This window comes from Phyllobates terribilis, unplaced genomic scaffold (genome assembly GCF_046119375.1).
Source record: "Phyllobates terribilis strain yellow unplaced genomic scaffold, ASM4611937v1 Scaffold_8__6_contigs__length_399053987, whole genome shotgun sequence".
Taxonomy (NCBI): domain Eukaryota; kingdom Metazoa; phylum Chordata; class Amphibia; order Anura; family Dendrobatidae; genus Phyllobates; species Phyllobates terribilis.
The window spans coordinates 8,411,485-8,433,164 of record NW_027362768.1 but is presented as its reverse complement, the minus strand read 5'-3'; the positions used below and the strand labels follow the sequence as shown (position 1 = coordinate 8,433,164).

The 21,680-nt window shown below is 44.7% G+C and overlaps 1 protein-coding gene across 1 annotated transcript; it reads left to right on the top strand.

Annotated features, from left to right (window-relative positions):
* Nucleotides 1-17,504: 17,504 nt before the first annotated feature.
* On the top strand, nt 17,505-19,611 carry PRMT6 (protein arginine methyltransferase 6). Its single transcript, XM_073642539.1, has one exon. The coding sequence runs from the start codon at nt 17,581-17,583 to the stop codon at nt 18,673-18,675; it is 1,095 nt and encodes a 364-aa protein (XP_073498640.1). The 5' UTR covers nt 17,505-17,580; the 3' UTR covers nt 18,676-19,611.
* Nucleotides 19,612-21,680: the final 2,069 nt, after the last annotated feature.

Sequence of the window (21,680 nt, the reverse complement as noted above, 5' to 3'; positions counted from 1 at the left end):
CTTCAGAAAAAACTGACATCTAGCTGCTGCTACTCTGGCTTTCTCCAGGTGTTAGTTAAAGTGGTTGTCCACTACTTGGACAACCCATTTTCAATCTCTATGTTTCTCCCAGTAAAATAATAACACCTATACTCACCTGCAGTGCTGGCGCTGTTCGAGCAGTGTCAGCACTGCCTCTCCCAGGGATTGTATGCCATTCTTATGTCACGCAATCCTAGTGGCCAATCAGAGCTGGCTTCAATGTCCCTTCTTTAGGACAAATCAGACATCCAGAGGAAATCAGAGCTAGGACTTCTCTTTCACTTCCTGTGGGTGTCAATTACGTCCATAGGAGAGGAGAGTAAAGCCACCGCTGATTGGCCAGATGAAGCATTATTGATAAATCACACGAGCCCTGGGAGAACCAGTGCCAACACCACTGGAATGGCACCAGCACCGGCACCAGACTGGTGGCAAATATAGCGATTGAGAAGGGGTTGTCCAAGTAGTGGAAAACCACTTTAAAACCAAAGGAAGTGAGAGTCCATATTAGTGGACACTGATTGGCTGCAGGGCTCACATGAAATAACAAAGTCACATGAACACTGAGAGATCCAGTGCTTGCGGTGCTGGAACAGCTCTGGTACCGGAGGTGAGTATACCTGTTATTAGTTTATGTGGGGGAATACTGAAGTGCTTGTAGCAGTGAACAACCCCTATAAAGTTGTTATCTGGAAAATTCAGGTTCTCTGTAAAATCTTCAAAGTTTATACATCTTACAAAAAAGAGTGAAAAGTAATGGCATGAATTATTCTTTATGATTGCTTATTGAATAAAAGAGGCTCCTCAAGTTTCAGTGGCCTCAGGTTACAATATTTTCAACATTCAATGGTGATTTCTGGGCCAATTTCACTCAAAACCAAATATAACATCTGTAGCCTACTACTGTAGCTAAGTAGCCAAAGACATAGCGTCCAATGGCTTTACCACCCGAGGCAGCTGTCAGATTTTACCTGTACACAAGGACAACTCAAAAAGGTAAGTTTTCACCTCCGATGTGGACAAGTTTGTTGTCCAAAGATGCAGTAATTCTCAGCTACATAGCTGTATCTCCTGCCCATACCAAGGCTTTATCTTTTCTACAGACGTACAGATATTTCCACTTTGTTCACAGGTTAATTTACCCCTTTATGTAAAAATAAAAAACACTACAACAAACAGATGCTCATCGGTGTAATTAATGTGAATGAGGATGATAAAACGAGGTCAGTGCTAATGTGGAAAGAAACAACTAAATCCATTATTCCTTGTATTAATCACCTACATTCACCTCCGTTTCCTCCTCATATATTCATGAAAAGACTCTTCTGAATAGGGACCTCATTTACAAATTAAAAAAAAAATGATGTTTTTGTCCTATCATAAAATTACAGTAAGCAAATTATTATTAGTGAGATAACATAGTTCAGAGCTTAGCAACCTCAAAAGGTCATTGTATTGTTCAAAATGCCACTGGTTATTACAGGCTTTTAATAAGAAAAAACAGCTCCTTCTCGCTCTCTTTTTTTTTTTTTTTTACATACTTCACCGCAGGGAGAGATGTAAAAGCTTCTCAGTGGGTCGTACGGCCACCATTTAAATTTGGCTTTGACTTAAAAGGATTGGAGTAGGTTGCCAAGAGAATGGCCCTATATATCCAATTGCCGGTAACAATGGGATGTCTATTCTGCCCCCGTCGCAACCAGCATGTTTAATGCAGCTGTATGGATTTACTCAGTGGGTTTTCCAAAGGACGTAGCGGCAAACAGGGCTGTGAAAAAACAAAAACCTATTTGTATGTTTCAATTTCAGGAACTTGTCCTAGAGGATTGTGGGAAAGAATGTTTGTAAAATTCACTGCGTATCGATCTCTGTTATTATGAAAAGAGAAAGAGCTCGGCAATTTAAATGGAATCATGGAATGTGCACAAACACGCCGAGAGCTTAACACAGACTAATCTGTAACTTTGTATGATACATAGATTGGAAGCTATGTGCATCCCTAATACCGTTATCACCCATAAGACATGCTGTAGAGTGAAGAATCAGTCCAGCTCAATTTGGCATTTAGCTCTTCGGGTTTTCTCATTTGTGGATCATAATTTAATTGCACATTAAATTATGTGCAAAATTAAATTTGCTAGATCTATACAGGTTTCAGAATCTTTACTTTTGCTTAGAAAGACGTATATCACAGACGGCACGAAGCTGTAACGTCTTTGCGGGTTTCTGCTTTGGCGACGCCACATCCTATTTTATTCCTGGGACTTGTGGCTCTGGCCAGTGCAACCCAGAAGCTACTGGGTTAATCTTGTTAACTTGGTTTCTATCTGCTGTCAGCACTGGGTGGGGCTGTTCTATATAAACCCTTGAGAGGCTGTTCCCACCATCAGACAATAGTGTTGCTATCCTGGTATTTACTGCGGTGACGTGCTCCTGTATGTTATTATGATTTTCCTATTCTTTGTCCTCGGCTTGACTTTTGACTTCCTGCTAGCTTTACAATTTTGTCCTTGACGTGACCCTTTAATCTCACCTAACTATCCTTCTTGCGCCACTGAACAGCAGCTGACTCAGTGGCCCTTGCCCAGGGACCTATGTATGACCAGATACCTGTATAGGGATTAAAGGGTGAAGGCCAAAGCAACACTGGGCTCTGGGAAATGGAGTAGGTTGTGCCAAGTTTGTTCACCATTTTTGAGCTGCTAGGTGACTACAAACAGTGCTCGGGTGACAGCTGCTCTCAAAATCGCAAATAATGATATCTAAAACAGAAATCTATATTAACATAATGTGTAGTGGGAACTGAGAAGTGAAAGGACAGTGCCCTGCACCAAATGCGAGTGGTCAGTGAGCTTCTCAGTGGGGCTAAAGAGGAAATATTTAGTAGGGCAGGGGGTTGTTTGAAAACTTGGAAGGAATCAGAGCCAGATGTGGACTCATGAGGAGACACATATAGAAGAGGTTCCTCTTCAAGAACAATACATGGGCCCTTGGCAGTTCAATAGCTCATCATAATGCACAATTCCACCAGTTTGGAGGTGGAAATGGCCCCCTTACATGTTGAGCCCCTGTGCGGCCCACTGGATGGACTCATTAGTAAAGTTCAATGATACCGGCACTCTCCTTGGGCATCATTTTCTTTGTGCTGTGAACTGCTTTCTTCCATCTTTATAGTTTATTTGTGTTGCTACTTTTTACATTTTTCCTAATTACTAATAGTCCGTTGCTCAGATTTAGTAAACCACACCTGCAAGGTGATCAGTATATTGTTTTCTTCTTTACATGCAATGTAGTTTAAGATATTATTGTATCCTAAGATTGATATCCAGGGACAAATCTAGGAACCTCCCCTCAAAAAATTGGTTATTCAGGGATCTTACCGCCGACATTTCAGTCTCCAAAAACATTACTTTGTTTTACTCAACACACCCCAATAACCTCCTTGTTCTCTTTTTGATAATGACTTGAGGCAAGACTCATAACTAGAGTTCAGCTTAAATATTAAGAGGTCCCTAGTCCAGTGGCCACATCAGTAGTTCACTAGACCAAAGCGCTGCAAACTTCCAAGTATCTGCTGCATTCCTTATGCCTCTTCTGATATAAAAGACCCTTGTAATGTCATGAAAGCATTGTGCTGCAACATAATGTCTACTAATCAGAACAGGCACATAGTAGGAGGCTCGCAATGCTCAGGTTCCATTGCAGGACATTGGGCCTTAAAGTCGGCTTTGGTAAGGAACATGCACACTAGTAGCCTGCTGGAGGTCAATTTATAGGGCACTGCCAATTCACCTCTTCTTCCTCTTGGCACAAAGGAGAAAATGCTTCCCTAATTGCTTGGTTGATGTCGTTCTGTGGCTCTGTTCAGTTCTCCTTTAATGGCCAATTTACTGGTACAATCTTTATGCTCTTGAGACACAGCAAATAGTCTTGCAACGGTACAAGTGATGAGCAGATCAATCCGAAGAGGAAATTTGCAGTTCACCACAAGTTTGAAAACTAAGCGATTTTTATTTGCGAGACTCGCTAAAAAAAAATTCCCAGTGTCATTTCATGCATGGCGCAAGACTCAGTGAATGGGCTAACAAAATTGGAAGCAGCAACGTGGTTTTCCTCATAATGCCATGCATTTATCACACATTACATGGTCTAGCTCAGTGACTCTTACAAAAAGTGTAAAAAGTTAGGGCTAGGTAAGCAATGCTATTTTAGGCATTTCTAACATAAGGATAGGAGGACAGAGTGCACAGCTTATTCCACATAGAGATAGAAAAAGACCTATTCTGATTGTGGTGTGCTACTTCAGTGCAGAATCACTTTAAAAATGTAATTGATAGTCTCATTATGTGAATAATAATTCAAAGCTTGAAGTGATACAGTATAGGAAAGTTCTCAGCATGACTGAATTGACTGAGCTGAGATACACTGCAGTAACAGCATTTTTTGTTCTTCAGATAATGCAAACAAGGAGGGCAATATTAAACCCCTCCGTGCTAATTTTTCTACAAAACTAAAATCTAGACACCAAGGTTGGTGTGTCACAAAAAGTCTGCTTCCTGCATTGTGAGATGGACAAGCTATAATTTTTTATTTAAAGCCAAAAGAAAAATCTCTGTAATCCAAAAATTAAACACAACAAAATGTACATGCTGTAAAAAAGCTATATATATATTTTTTGCACACTCACTTATAGTAGTAGTCCAATATTAGCCCCGTACATACCACCCAAATACCACAGTTGGTTATAACTGGTTACAGTCCCTTTGTCCTAGCCAGATAGGTTGAGGTCACTTGGCCATCTTTGCATTAACAAGCTAAAAATGAGGTCAATGCAAACCTAGAACACAGAGTGTTTTATACCTATTGAGTATGTGCACATGATGTCTTTTAAACTCAGGCAAACCTGATGAGTTTTTCAAGCAGACAATTCAGTAAAATTCTGAATTCAGAGCTTTTTTGACGGCTCTTCCCATGGTTTTTGTGACTTCTTTTTTTACTGATGTTTCCGGACATATTTTTCACTCCATTAAATAAGGAAAAACGCAAGCATGTTTTTTAAAGCAAAAACTTTGGCAAAACGCTCCAAAAAAATCTGCTAATCTTCCGGGCGTCTTTTGAGCTTTCCCATTGATTTTCATTGCCAAATACAGAGCATCTTCCCAGCAAAAAATGCCAGAAGAATGGACAGGTTACGTCTATTAACAGATAGACGTCAAAAGACGTCATTTGCATAGACAGCATGTATTTGTGTACTATCCTGGAAGAGTTAGATTACCCATGTCACCTGAATGGGCTGTAAGTCCAACCTCGCACTACAAGTAGTGACAAAGTTTTCTTAAAAAACATTGGTGGCTTCTAAGCCACCTTAAGAATGGTCAAGTCACTTCATTTAGCTGCTTTATGGCTTTCAAAGCATCAAAACGGTTAAAAGAAGTTAACATGGATGGACCAAGTCCATGGCAAGTCATTTTGATATTGCAGTGGTTATGTAAGGCTGTGTGTCCACTATGCGTTTTTCAAGCGTTTTTGATATGGAATTTCCGCAGCAGAAATGCTTTAAAAACGCTTGGTAATACGTGCCCCATGATCCCCAATGGAAATCCGCATGTTCTGTGCACATGCTGTGGAATTTTCTGCAGCGGATTTTCCTTGCGGAAAAATCCTCAGCATGTCTATTATTTGTGCGTTTCCGCATGTGGATTTGAGGTCACAATGCATTTGAAAAACGCAAGTCAAATCCGCATGTAAAAATGCTGCAAAAACGCTTAAAAAACACGTGTAAAATCTGCAAGCGTTTTTACTGCCAAGGACATGCAGAAACACTGCGGAAATTTTCTGCTTCAATTCTGCATCGTGGGCATATAGCCTTAATTATTTTTTATTGCTTATTGAGAGATTTTTACAGGCAAGTTCCAGGCGGAATCTGCCTGAAAAAGATGCCATGTACACATACGCTAAAGAAGACTTAGGCAGGAAGGATAAACAAAGATTATTGGTTTGTGGCTGCAAGAGATGTGTTTAATATATTTGAGTGGAATTGAAGTCTACTTGAATATTATAAAAAACTCCATTCGACAAACTGTAGATTTTTTTGTAATTCCCTTCAGCTGAGAATAAGCAAAATAAAAGCCACTGGCCGCCATTTTTCTGAAGCATAGAGGGCCATTAAAAGGTTAAAAAATAAAAAGATATTTATACTTACTCAGCTCTCCGGACCTCCACTTCTCACTGTCATCCATCTGTTCCTCATCACATCATAACCAAGTTTTTCAGTTTTTTGGGCTAAATACCTTGTCTATGTTAGTTTAGGTTTTTGGAGTTTATAGCATTGTGGGGGGCAGTGGCATTTTTATGAATAGATGTTTGTGTTTTTTTACATGAATTTTAAAACATTTCAACAAAATATTGTGTGGATGAGAATGGATTAAGGGCTCATGCAGACGTCCATGCAAATCTGTCCGAGCATGGACTGGATTCACGTGTCTTATAATCACTGCCTAATGCCTCATTCACACTTCTGTTTTTCACGTACATGTTTGTTTGATCATGGATAGAACATTAATGTCTATGGTGCTGTTCATATGTCCATGTTTTTTGCAGCCCGTGTATCCAGAAAAATTATGGAGACATTTTTTTGATCCAAGTCATGGGTCAAAGTCACACATACAAGACTATGGGTCCGTGACAATCGTGGACAACACATGGATGAAGGACCCCTTTGCTTATTACATTGTTACTCTGTTCAAGGTCATTAATTTTACAATGTGCTAAAGTATTGCAGTGTATTGTAGAAGCAATCAAGTAATCGCAGGCTCCAGCTCCCCACGAGGACTACAAAGTATGTATATGTAGTTTAGGGGTATATTCATTTAGACTGGCAGTTTTTCTGAATTTGACGGGCATAGCCATGTCTGATCCTGCCATGACTCCTTTTGTCGGGTGGAACTTGGCACAGTGTTATACTATGGGGCAGTGCCGATTTGGCATGAGAAAACAATCGCAGCATGCTGCAGGTGCATCCGATAATCAGATCACATGCACCCATATAAGTCCATGGGTGCGTCTGAAACAGCGGACTGCACGCGGATGTCATCCGCGTGCAGTCTGACACCCGCAGTCTCGGAGTATGGAGAAATTAAGTTCTCTGTCTTCTCCGCACCTGTGCTGCGATTCGCCCATGCGAGAGAATCCGATCACAGTAACATGACACTTGGCTCAAACTCTGACAGAGTTTAATCTGAGCGACATTAGCATAATCAACCCAAATCTCTGACATGAGAAAATCGACAGTCGTGTGACTCCGGCCTTACTAGGAATGTCATCCCACTGCCCAACGTGACATCGTGCTCCAGGGACACGGCACTCTGCTCAACGTCGCATAAGCATCACTGCCATAATTCCCAGGGAAAATCTAATTAATTGATCAGAATGTTTTAAAACATTAGTAATTAATTGAGCACAGGTAACAGCAATAGCAAACTAAATGTGCAATTCAGGAACAGAGCTCCAGGGAAGGCACATGGTGGTGAGTTATCCATGACTATATACAGATCAGTGTGATACTAAGGCTGGGGTCGCACCACAGTAGAAAAATCCCATTGAGACGATTTTTTTTTTGTCCCTCACTTGCCTGGATGAGAAAAAACTACTTGGTCAGTTTTTACCATCAGTGATTTTCCGTAATGAAAAAATAAGTTGCAAAGCTTCTCCTATACCTTGCAATGTTACCAGAGCACATGCACTGCACCCTGATCCAGTCCGTGTGCTGGCTGCGATTTTCACAGGTCCATAGACTTGGATGGGTCATTTCAAGCCATAACTCGGATGAAATACTGACATTTCTGTATGATTTTTTTATTTTCATTGCAGGGCACTCGGTCTTCAAAAAAAACACAGACATGTGAACAGCTCCATAGACCATAATGGGTGCGTTCTCTATCCGAGAAAACCACAGAACACATTCATGACTCAGACGTCTGATTGAGGCCCAAGGCTTCATTCACACCAGACAGGTTTTTTTTTTTCAGCATTTGGTGAGTTTTTTTTTACCTCCGTATTTGTCCCACTCCTGGTTTTAGCTTACAATCAGAGGAAAAGTATAATAGAAACACGTCACCACTTCTGTATTTATCACCCACTCCTGGTTTTGACTTCCAAATATTGAGGTAAAATACTGACCAAATGCTCAATGTGTGCACATGGCCTCAGGCTACGTTCCCACTATGAGTGAGATTTGATGAGTATTTGATGTTGCAGACTTTCTGCACCTATTAGGTTACTTGAGTTTTTTTCATTGCGTTTTCTTTTTACTTGGTTTTTATTGCTTTTTTGATGCTGTGTTTTTTGCATCTTGTTGGCGTGTCTTGTTTTAAATAGAGCTGCTTTTGTTTTTGATACTTGTATTTGGCTTCCACAAAACTTTGATATAGTCATTTGTGGATTACATTCTTTTTTTTATTGTGTTTTCGTGGCGGATTTACCTATGGATTTTCTGCATGTATTGCAACTCTATGGAGAAAATCTGCACAAAAAATTCAGAGTACCCACAAGAGAAATTGAGTGAAAGGGGGAAAAAAAAAGCACAGTAGGCATGAGATTTTTATAAATCCCATCCACTTTGGCAAAATTGTTAGATGCTGCATTTTTAACATTGAAAAAAATATGTAGCAAACAAACTCATTGTGGGCACACAGCCTAAATACACCGTTAGGTTCTTATTTCCCTTTTTTGTGATTTTACACTGTGCTCAGCATTGTTTTTTATTTGCCCTGACATTTTTTTGGTGCAAATCTATCATTTGCACCTTTTTAAAAAGTCACAAAAAATTTTGAGCAAGTGCACTCCACTTGTGTAGAGAACCGTATAAGGCCCCCTTCACACGTCCTTGTTTCCGGTACTTGTGGCGTCCATTTTTACGCGTACCCATTATAGTCTAGGAGCTGCACACATATCCGTGTATTTTCACACGGACTGTGTGTCCATTTGACCCACGCGTCATGTCTGGTTTTCTTCCGGCATCACGGATGACAATACGTATAGCGAAGCGGGCACCACCCTTTAATTCCAGGAACAACCTATTGCATATAATGTAACATGACTAAAAAAGGAGAAGAGAGAGGCAAAAACCGGGATCATCTACTGTGAGAAGAATAAATATTTTATTTAAACCAAACGACCAGCCACAAAATAGTATAAAAACAATTTTAAAAGCACACAGCTCTAAGTACTGACCAATTAATCTGTAATAGAGCTGTGGCCTACCCTAACCAACCACATAGCACATGAAATATATATAATAATATAGGCAAAGAAAGTTATTGCCTCAATAATTAGTAATAATGATCCACAATGGTGAAACCAAATGACCTTTCTCAATTGTGAGTATAATAACAAACCATATAATGCCAGCATGTATAGTAAAGAATAAAGAAGGAAAGCACCAATAATACATGTATAGTCTAATGACAAGTTAAATACATATCTGTTAAAAATGACAACCACAATAAATAAAACATGACCATGATATGCCATGGTGGATACAACAAATAATTGTCTGCTAACACATATCAAGATAGAGGCAAAGAAATTGATCTATCAGTTCAATCAAATAAGAACCTGTGCATGTCATGAGGTTGGAATAGGGGCCAGACCCCACATGTATCACCACACTTGTATGGCTTCCTCAGGGGCAAATGCCACTCCAGTAATAATCCCACCCAGAGAGCCGCCTCCAGTACTAATAACATCCAGTCTGCCTCTGTCAGTAATAATTCCCTCCAAGTAAAAATCTTTCCAATAGGACTTCGCCAGTAATAATACCCCCCAATGTCTTCCTTCTTTTATAATGCCCCACAGTAATCACCCACCATCCCCAATGTGCTCCATTCAGTAATAATGCCTCTTGTGGTGCTGCACCTCGACCCCAACTACACAAAAAATAGTTTTATACTCCCCTAATCTGGAACCTCTGTGTAATGAGTCCTCTTTTTAGGGCTCGCTCACACTGGGGTATAGTATGAAGGAGTACAAAGCAAGAAATTCTCGTATTGCACTCTTGCCAGTGTTATTTAATCTCTATTTTTTTTTCTCATGCCAATTCAAGTCAATGGGTGCGTGCAAAACATCAGACTGCACTCGGATGTCATCCGAGTGCAGTCGGATATACGCCAAGACAGTCAACGGAGAAAATAATCTCTTTTTTCTTCTCCTTTCCTGTAATCTGATTCTCACATGCAAGAGGATTGGATCACAGTAAATTGACACTGGGCTCACTCTCGCAGTAGTGTCATTAGCATATCGTATCCGATCCTCTTGTATGAGAGAATCATCGGATGCTATACGCTAATGTGACCCTGGCTTTAGGCATCCTGCAGCTTGAGGCCTACAAAACAGAGTAGTAGGGCAGTGTGCCCATTGCTCCCTTCTCTATCACAGGATCAAAATCTATCAGCGTCATGTTGATGTCGACATAATTCTAAGTGGTGCTCAATCCAGGGCAGTGGCAAGGTAACTTTTTTTGTGTGTGGTGTTTTTTTTAAATGCATCTTTCATTTTTGTAACCAGTTTTGCAACAATTTTCTTTTGGTAAATAATGTACAAAAAAATATTTACGAAATTGTAAAAAATACCAAATAATAAAACAAAGAATTTCTACAATGGCAAATTTTCCAGACTGTTCTTTAGCCAAAGCCAGACATGGATCCAGATAAATGGTGTAATACAAAGAAGCTCACACCGCCTTAATTTGCACATGTGATTTCAGCTTTTACAGCTGCTCAGACAGTAAAACACAGGTAGACAGGAGGCCCAACACATAGATGTCGTCACACCAGCCGTGACAAACAAAATGTCCTGGCCGGGAACGCTGGAGGGTGAGAGATTTGTGGGCCTCTCGTCTAGCCCCCAGGTACCACTGATCTGCACACTCATCTCTAGGACTAGTATACAAGCCCTTTATAAATGTTCTCAAATGGGTTGTGGCCTGGGTAACTTTATATCAAACCTGTCTTGTTACTGTCCCCACCTCTTCTTCAGCTGGGCACATGTCATCAACAGAATGTGTCGTTAAAATTCCCATAATCTGGTATCGGTGGAATCCAGCGGTGGATTATAATGACTGTAATCTGGATCATGGCCAGATTGCACCAGTGTTGTGCCTTATTATGGATAGTGCCGGCCCTTATTGCATAGTGTCCACCCTTATCATGTATAATGCCATATGTTATCTTGGGCTTCATTCCCACGATGAGCTTTTGGTGAGTTTTTGATATTGCAGATTTTCTGCACCCATTAAGTAAAATAGGCTACTTGCATTTTTTTAAAAACCCATTGTGGGAACGTCGCCTTTCATAGATCCTTCAGTCCATTATTAGTGTCCTCTCAATGCATAGTGTCATCCTTTTATAATATACAGTGACTGCCTTTGTATGAGGTTTATATTTGTCCTCATACAATTAGGAAAATAATTTAGCACCTTTCCAGCTGTTTGTAATATGATCCTTTGCATTATTTGTTACCTGACATGTGATATAGAAGTATGCATCTCTAACATTTATTCCTGTAATAATTTATTTACTGGCTAAACCTGCCACCGACTAATTGTTAAATGTCACTATATATTGTAGGTTTAAAGGGAATCAGTCACCGGGCCTTTCATGCTCTCTCTAACAGCAGCATGATGTAGGGGCAAAGACACTGAATCCAGCTATGTGTCACTTACTGGGCTGCTTGCTGCAGTTCTGATAAAATCACTGTTTTATCTGCTGCAGATCTAGCATTTCTCTGAATGGTGAGTTTTGTATAACCCCACCCATATCACTGATTGGCAGCTTTCTGTGTACACTGTGCAGAGGCAGAAAGTTGCCAATCAGTGGTAGGGGCGGGGTTATACAGAGCTCATGAATGTGGAGGACTACATGGCAGCAGGTTTACAAGTCCTCTAGTTATAATCTCCTGCTGATAAACAGTGATTTTATCACAACTACAGCAAGCATTCCAGTAAGTGACGCATCAATGGAATCAGGGCCTCTGCCTCAACATTATGCTGTTCACAGATTAGGTGGCAGAAATCTTGTAACAGATTCCCTTTTAAAGTACAAAAGTGATGGATTATTGGATTTTCTGGACTGTCAAATGCTGGCAATATCACAGACTATGATATGATATGAAGGTAGACACTATTTCCAGTGGAGGTAGATACATTAGGGTCGCACCAGGGGCCCAAGAGGTAAGGGGGGCCCATTTCCACATCCAAAGTAGGTGGAACTCTGCATTTTTTTTTACTGCAAAGGGTCCAAATACTGTTCTTGTGACGCGCCCCCTGGGCCAGTGCTGTAGTGCGGCGCGCGTGCGTGCGGGGGATACCCGGAGCCGGATCCGATGGGGGTAGTAGTCTTCGTGTGGCGGTGACCCGGTCCGCGCCCAGGGTGGTCAAACTAAGTGGCGGTTATTGGTATGATGGTATTAGTGTCCGACTACGCCACCCGTTGAATGCGGTTATGAAACTGCCGCTGCAGGGCAGACCGCTGAGGCCGATGGTATATATGTGCAGCTATTCTGGTATAACCCCCAACGGGAGAGGTATAGCCTCAGGGCAGCTGGTGCGGGTGAAGGAAGTGATAGTAAGAGCGTCCCGGTACCTATGGTGCTGGTGGTGCGATGGAACAGAGAGACTGATTGCAGTTTTCAATGCTTTACTCACAGTTGTTAATAACGTCAGTCCTGCAGGTGATGACGATCCGAGCCATGCTGCGTCCACCAGGTACGGGGCTCGACCAACCCCCAGGCAGTTCCAGAGTGTGACCTTGAACTCCTTTCCCCGTTCCTTTCTCTGGCCGTCCCCACTAGGGACCCACCCATGTCCAGCTTCCTCGGGCCTTCTGGTGGCGAAACCTTTCTCCGGTCTCCCTGACCCTATGTGGCATGCCTTCGTGGTGAGTGTAGTGAGTGGTCGCGCCAAGACGTGGCCACGTCCTCCGGTTCCTGGCTGAGGATAAGTGGCCTCCACCAGTTTGGGATCCGGTACCCTGATCTGCCAACCCTTCACCCGCTGACTCCTAGCGTGTTCGGGTTCCTTCTTGCTTCATGTCTCTGGGCCTTTTCTTATGTTTCATTCTTTCCTTGCTTCTTGTTCCTTTCTTCTTCACTCTTGCTCCCTCCAGGGGCAGCACCCAGACAGGGCTGCTGCTCCCTGTCACTCCTCTTCTCACTCTTCTTCTGTCTGACTGAACTGAACTCACTCCTCAGATGGTGCCCACCTTTTATACTCCCTCTGACACCCGAGCCCAGGTGATTAGCAACCAATGGGCTCCTTCCTATGCCCAGAAACCCGCCCCTATCTGCTCCTACACCACTGGGTTTTCCTCCTCCTCCCCCTCCCCACTCCAGCCAGGAACAGAAGCTGTCGTACCTGCACATCTTTCTAGTGGGAGTACCGTCGGTCTGTTCCTCGGAAATGGGGTGTGTGTGGTGCATGCAGCTAACTGAGTTCTAGTCCACACTCCATCCTTACCCGGGAGTGGAATACCACACCTCTGGTTCGAGGTGCAATACCCCTGTAGCAGCCGAGCCCTCGGGGTGCTACATTCCCCCCTGGTAAATCACAGCACGTCCTCGGGCTGAAACAGAGCAAAACAATTACAAACTTACAAAAATTTTAAAGTGTACACTCATAAATAAGACATTAACTTTCAAATCATCCCTTTATGGGAGGTACTGTTTTCACTTTAACGTTACTGATATCAACGCTTTTGCTAATGCCACGGGAACTCTTTTGTAGAAAACACGATATATAAAACTTCAGCATCGTTACTTTTAGCAGCATTATAAAACTTTCACATTTAGACATTTTTCATATAAAACATTTTCAACATTCTTGACTCCTTGAGATCTGGCCGCTGTCAGTCCTCAGCCAGGTAGAGGGAAAGGTTGACCGCTCTCAGTCCTCGGTCAGGTTAGGGATTAGTGCAAAACAGGCAACAGTTCTCTTTCTGTCCCAACGGGGACCACACTCTTTGTGGAAACAGTCTCACAACAGTCCTTATACCCGATCGGGTAACTATTTACATCTCCTCTTTTACCGTTTACGATTTACGGTGTCCTCCACACGCTCCTTCCTCTTCCTCAGGTTCAGACCCGTCCGGGCCCTCTTTCTTCTCCTCCTGGTACGATAGCTCCTCCTCCTCCTTGACCCGGTGGACATGAAGGGCGTACCACCCCTTCACTCCCTTATGCCTGGTATAGGTGACGGTATCTCCAGGCACCAGGTCCCGTCCACTGTGCCCCTCCGGTAGGTGGGACTCTACGTCGCTCCTGTTTACAAACACCTGGCTCATGGTCTTCGGGTTTTAGATGATGCCCCAGCCACATGCCATGTGAAACTTAACAACAGTCCCGGTGACTCGGGGACCGTGAGCTGTACGGGGGGTCCTGGCGGGCCCTTGTCTTCTGCTCCACGTTTTTAATGTGGAGCCACTCCTCCTTCACTTTCCTCTCTCTCCGCTCCCGCTCAACCGTTGCCCGTTGTTGGCGGCAGGTCCCATAGCGCCGGGCGGCGCCCGCCCGGGTCTCCTGAGTGAACCCCATCAGGTCTTCTCCAGTGGGGTCCCCCTCGAATTGGCGTCTTCCAGCGGGGGTGAAGAGAGGTCCACGGCTCCGGAGCTGGGATTAGCGGTTCATCTGGGGCCCTTGCTCCCTCGGGGTGACTCTTCCTGGAGCGGGGGTTGGTGTATTCAGGCGGCCAGACGAATGGTGTCCCATCCGGGCAGGTGTGCTGCTCATACAGGTCTTTCCCCAATGGTGGCACAACTGGGGGCCCCGGCTGGGGTGCAGCGCCCGCGGGCACTCGGCCTTTCAACCAGGCCGGTGACTTTCTGATCGTGCCCGATGTTGGGGAGCACGGTCCAGGGCGAGGCTCCGCTGCAGAGCTTGCTGCTGGAGGGCTGACTGCTGGTGATGGAGGCACGGCGGGCGGTGCGGCACCCAGAGCTTCGGGTTCCGCGGCGGGAGGTAGGGGCAGGTCCGCGGCCTCAGGGCCCGGAGTAACGGCGTTCCCCTTACTTGTCGTTGCGGCCTCCGATCCGCTTCTGCTGCCTCTCGGGATGGACGCGGTGCTGGATGGTGGCTGCGGTAGTGAAGCTCTCCTCCGTATCCGACATCCTCCTCCCCCCCTAGTGGACCGTGGCCTACCTTGCGATGATCCTCTTCCGTAGGCCGCGGCTCCGCAGTGGATCGCCAGGGTTGAGGACCTTCCGTCGCGCTCCTGTGACGTCGGCGTCGCTGGGCTCCCTCCAGGACCTGACGCAACGTCCGGACGTGAGGCGGGGCTTCAATTCTCGCGGGCTTTCGGAGTCCACGCCCCTCTTCTTCCCGCGCGGCGCCCTCAAGATGGCGTCCAATGGCGGGAAAACTCCACGGATGGCGGGAAGAAGGCAGAAGATGGCGTCGGATGGCGGGAATTGGCTCCAGATGGCGGGAAACGACTCCGGACGGCGGAAAACTTCACCACAGGTAAGTATAAAAGTCTCTTTTTTCAGGCACGCAGTACCCGGTGGTTGCGGGCACGTAATCCTGCCGACTACGCCAAAGTTGACGCGCCCCCTGGGCCAGTGCTGTAGTGCGGCGCGCGGGGGATACCCGGAGCCGGATCCGATGGGGGTAGTAGTCTTCGTGTGGCGGTGACCCGGTCCGCGCCCAGGGTGGTCAAACTAAGTGGCGGTTATTGGTATGATGGTATTAGTGTCCGACTACGCCACCCGTTGAATGCGGTTATGAAACCGCCGCTGCAGGGCAGACCGCTGAGGCCGATGGTATATATGTGCAGCTATGGTGGTATAACCCCCAACGGGAGAGGTATAGCCTCAGGGCAGCTGGTGCGGGTGAAGGAAGTGATAGTAAGAGCGTCCCGGTACCTATGGTGCTGGTGGTGCGATGGAACACAGAGACTGATTGCAGTTTTCAATGCTTTACTCACAGTTGTTATTAACGTCAGTCCTGCAGGTGATGACGACCCGAGCCATGCTGCGTCCACCAGGTACGGGGCTCGACCAACCCCCAGGCAGTTCCAGAGTGTGACCTTGAACTCCTTTCCCCGTTCCTTTCTCTGGCCGTCCCCACTAGGGACCCACCCATGTCCAGCTTCCTCGGGCCTTCTGGTGGCGAAACCTTTCTCCGGTCTCCCTGACCCTATGTGGCATGCCTTCGTGGTGAGTGTAGTGAGTGGTCGCACCAAGACGTGGCCACGTCCTCCGGTTCCTGGCTGAGGATAAGTGGCCTCCACCAGTTTGGGATCCGGTACCCTGATCTGCCAACCCTTCACCCACTGACTCCTAGCGTGTTCGGGTTCCTTCTTGCTTCATGTCTCTGGGCCTTTTCTTATGTTTCATTCTTTCCTTGCTTCTTGTTCCTTTCTTCTTCACTCTTGCTCCCTCCAGGGGCAGCACCCAGACAGGGCTGCTGCTCCCTGTCACTCCTCTTCTCACTCTTCTTCTGTCTGACTGAACTGAACTCACTCCTCAGATGGTGCCCACCTTTTATACTCCCTCTGACACCCGAGCCCAGGTGATTAGCAACCAATGGGCTCCTTCCTATGCCCAGAAACCCGCCCCTATCTGCTCCTACACCACTGGGTTTTCCTCCCCCTCCCCATTCCAGCCAGGAACAGAAGCTGTCGTACCTGCACATCTTTCTAGTGGGAGTACCGTCGGTCTGTTCCTCGGAAATGGGGTGTGTGTGGTGCATGCAGCTAACTGAGTTCTAGTCCACACTCCATCCTTACCCGGGAGTGGAATACCACACCTCTGGTTCGAGGTGCAATACCCCTGTAGCAGCCGAGCCCTCGGGGTGCTACACTTGCACAGGGATGTTTTTCTATCTGTGTCCACCAGTAGGTCGGACTTACCATTAGTGGAACCTGTGCAGACGCACACTGCCCAAGAGATAAGGGGGCCACATCTAGCTCCAAAGCAGGTGAAATTCTGCAATATGATGAACTATTGGACTGCAAAGGGTCCATATATTGTTCTTGCACATGGGCCCCCTTCTGTCTCCTGATATATATTGCATATAAATGATATCTCATCACATATAACCAACTGATCAAGCATTAGTCATTTGTTCACGCATGATATCCAAAGTACACTGTTAATTACAGTTTTACATAGGACTGCATGTAAGCCGATAACATTACTAGATCCAAAGAAGTGTGACAAATTCAGCTCCGCTAATCCATAAATGTGTTTTATATCTGTAGTCTGCAATAAAACCAGCACTTAGATGAGTTGGAAACAGTTCACATGTATCCGGGTGCTAATATGCAATGAGTTCACTTGTAAATGTATTTTCCTTAGGTCAATGGTGGCGAACATGACTCCTAAGAATCGCTGCAGATCCAGGGTAACAGCTGTGGGGAGAAACAATCCAAAGTTCTCAGCGTGAAGAGTGGGGAGGAAAGGGTGGAGAAGAGGAGAATCTGTGACAAGGAGGGGGCTGCACCAGCACATGGGCTGGAGAGCAAAGTGAAAGCAAAACAGGAGGGTGTGGGCAGGAAGCCGCTGGCAACCAATGGCATCTACCAGGAAGTGCCCGCACTCTCCTCACAGCCACACTGTGATCACACAGCTGCAGGCAGCAAGCATGGCATTCTCCAAAAAGAGAAGATATGACAGGACTGAGCAGGACAATGAGTACTTCCAGTGTTACTCGGACATCACTGTCCATGAGGAGATGCTGTCAGACACCGTGCGCACACATGCCTATAGGGCGGCTATCGCACGCAATCGTAACACCTTACTGGGCAAAACTGTTCTGGATGTGGGTGCTGGCACTGGCATCCTGAGTATCTTCTGTGCCCAGGCTGGGGCTAGTAAAGTGTATGCTGTGGAGGCCAGCGCAGTGTCCCAGCTAGCACGGGAGGTGGTGAAGGAAAACAAGCTGGAGGGACAAGTGGAAGTGATCCACAGTGCTGTGGAATCTGCCGAAATACCCGGGCAGGTGGACGCCATTGTTAGCGAATGGATGGGGTACGGTCTCATGTACGAGTCAATGCTCAGTTCTGTTTTGTTTGCCCGGGATAAATGGCTGAAGCCTGGAGGACTCATTTTCCCCTACTGCGCTAATATGTTCATCGCTCCTATTAATGACGCTACCGTGGAGAGCCGCTTGGACTTTTGGAGTGACGTGAAGGACATGTACGGAGTGGATATGACTTGTGTACAATCATTTGCCAAGAAATGTATCATGGGGAATGATATGACGGTGTGTTCAGTGTACCTGGAGCATGTGCTCTCGCACCCTGTCAATTTTGCCTCTCTAGATCTCAGTAGCGCCACCCTGGATGACATTGCCAACATCACTGGTTCCTTCACTTTCTGCTGCTACGGGTCCTCCTTAATGCATGGATTTGCTTTATGGTTTTCAGTTGAGTTTCCAGGAGAAAATGGCATCCTCTTGTCTACGTCACCATATGGGGAAGAAACACATTGGAAGCAAACTATCCTGTACCTGGATGAAGAGGTTCAAGTAGAGCAGGACACGCAGGTCAAGGGGGACATCAAAATGTCACCTTCAGAAAACAACCCCAGGCATTTAAGTGTTACCCTCAACTACTCAATTGGGGGAGAAATGTCAAGGACTAAGATTTTTCAGATGGGAAATTAATGCTTATTGTGAACAGAAATGATCTTTTTTATTTTTTTTTCTGAATTAAAGCAGATGAAATAGCATTTGTGTTTTAGTTTCCCATTTGTATTTCTTGTTATACACATATATATTACGGTCCAGAATTGTGACATATTGTCTTGTTCTTTTTTGATATCGTCCCCCTTTTGACTAAGTTACAATCTGTACAATGCTATACACAGAACATAGAACCGGCATATGTAAAGTTATGCTATACAGCTGCACTGCATAAAGTATGTCACCAATTCACTTCACGTTGTAAAACAAAAGTGTATATTTTATATTGAAAACAGTGATAAACTTCATTTTTCAGTACAGCGATATTAAAGGGGTTGTCCGATCCAAACCAATAAGTCTGCGGTCACTCTGTGTGACTGCAGACTTATGAATCCCTCCCCCCCCGAGCACCCCCTGTGCGCTGCGAGGGTTTGCTGATTTCAGACCCAGACCGGAGGGTATGTATGAGTTATACATACTAATAGAATCATAGAATGGTAGAGTTGGAAGGGACCTCCTGGGTCATCTGGTCCAACCCCCTGCTCAAAGCAGGATTCACTAAATCATCTCAGACAGATGTCTGTCCAGCCTCTGTTTGAAGACGTCCATTGAAGGGGAACTCACCCGGGATACTCCCGGCCAGTGGCGCAGCCTCGCTCTCCATACACTTGTATTGATCATTGCCGTGCCTACTGTCCATCCTCATCACTAGACGGGGCACAGCCTCACTCTATACAAGTGTATGGAGTGAGGCCATGCCCACTGACCAGGAGTATGTATAACTCATACATACCCTCCGGTCCCAGGTCTGAAACCGGCGAATCCCTAGAGTGTGTGCACTGTGGGGATCCATAAGTCTGCAGTCACACAGAGTGACTGCAGAATTATCAATTTGGCCCGGACAACCCTTTTAAAGGTGTGAAAACCATCCAAATGTATGCCACAATGGCTACCCTTTTGGCCTACCTAAGGCCCGTCATAACCTATGTACGTGTTCATACATATATAATATATATATTTTTTTTGCTTTTGCCAGTGTACATACCAGCAATGCAGGACAAACGTGCATTTATTGGAGTTTATGTAATGTATAGGCCAGTTAAGATATTAAAATGATTGTGCAGAGGTGCTGTCCTCATTTGCTAACAGAGACGTAATTGGCCTAGCTATTTAAATGTGTAGTTAGCCATTCCCTGCACACGCGTGTCTCGTGTCAAAGGACCCATTGGGACCTGGGACTGGAGCCTGTAGCTGATGATTGGGACACCTCTACTAAGGGAAAAAGAGCTTGCACTATGTTTCAGCCTGGAATCATTCCCCCTTTTAGACTAGCGTTACACACATGTCACATTGGATACAATGATTTCCTACTGTGCTGTGTTGTGACGTGTGACATACTGCAGCACCGTCGCCAATGTTTCCAGATGGATTGGATTTTCTATTGCTCTCACAAGTCATATGTGACATGCTTGCTGTTAAATAATACTTCTTTCTGTATTATTTTTCTCTATCGAGGACTTCGCAAAGTATCAACATCAAGATATTCTTAGAAAAAAATATATCTATTTATTCTCGGGTTGTCCATTTAAAAAGAATCAGATTGTAGTAAGGTACATACAGTACAATAATTAGTTACAGAGTGATTGTCCATTTGTCCATAATTAGCTTAATTGTTGAGATTCACCCATCTTTCCCTGGGATCCGGATGACACTATGTGTCCAGGCCTACTTCAGCAGCTGGCTTACACACAGATCCTCGTCCTGTGTCGTGTGGAATGGCAAGAGACCTCCCCTGCCTCTATCATGGGCTTTTATAGGCCCTGTTATTTTGTATATGGTAGTGAACTAAAAATACACACACAAATAGCGCATGTCATCTAGACACCCTTAGCACGAGGCTGATGCAATCTACAGAACTCAGAATTAAGAATAAAATGAATATCCATAATTAATATTTAACAATTCCCCCTTTTTTGAGGATGACAGACAACTGAATCCTCAAAGAAGATAGGTTCATCATTAGGATAACAGGATCATTTTTTTCCTTTTTCTTCCTTGGCAATATCATTTAATGTCCATAATAATAATAGTATCAATATCGGATTATTGTTGTATAATGATGTGAATTCATGTTATGGTAAGCTGTGACTAATATTCATTTAACATATATAATTATACTTCCCTAAATCTAAATCAAAGTAATCACGGGTCCAATCGTCATCATCTGATGTCATCGGGTCTTCGTCTCGTCTTCCTCTTGGTTCTTTTATAACACAGTCTTGACCGTGTATGGCCAACTCGTTCCTTTCCTACCATCCATCCGATAAGATCCTCTTCCCTCTCCCCATACCCTTCCATTTCTATTTAATAATACACTTGAGACAGGTTTATTTGGATATAATTGGCCATAGCGGCCATTTATTAACAAACAATAACAATAATATTTAAATGCCGAACATTATGGGGAGGGAAGGTCCTTGAAGCTCCAAGATCTGGCACATTTAAAATCCAAGTGTTTTCCAAACTGATTATCCTTTACCCTTAGCCGTGACCCCCAGCTCAAGGGCACCACACCACCATCAGTGGTAAAAGAACGCCTCCACTGGCTCCCAGGGTACACCCCGTCCAGAGCCCCATTAAGTGCCAGATCAGCCGACCATAATTCCATCCTGAAGGGAATCATCCATTTAAATTCCACCCATAACAAATTCCACCAACTGCAAGGACCCCCCCCACCGCCAACGCAAACGCACTCTGAAACCTCAAGTGCGTGCGCCCCCAACCAACTCCAATGCTCGTTCCATCCCCTCCTGGATAGCGAGAGCCCACAGATCTATTCCCACCGGATTTAAATGAATGCCATCATTTCTCCAAAAATTCCCATCACCCGTTTCCAAATCATAATGACACACTCCGACACCCCCATTACGCACTACAAAAGCTGAAATAGCTTTGTTCAATATAACCCTTGCTCTATTGATTCCCTT

What these genes read in the sequence shown, in the direction of transcription:
- PRMT6 (XM_073642539.1), top strand. Translation starts at nt 17,581, where the DNA reads ATGGCATCTACCAGGAAGTGCCCGCACTCTCCTCACAGCCACACTGTG.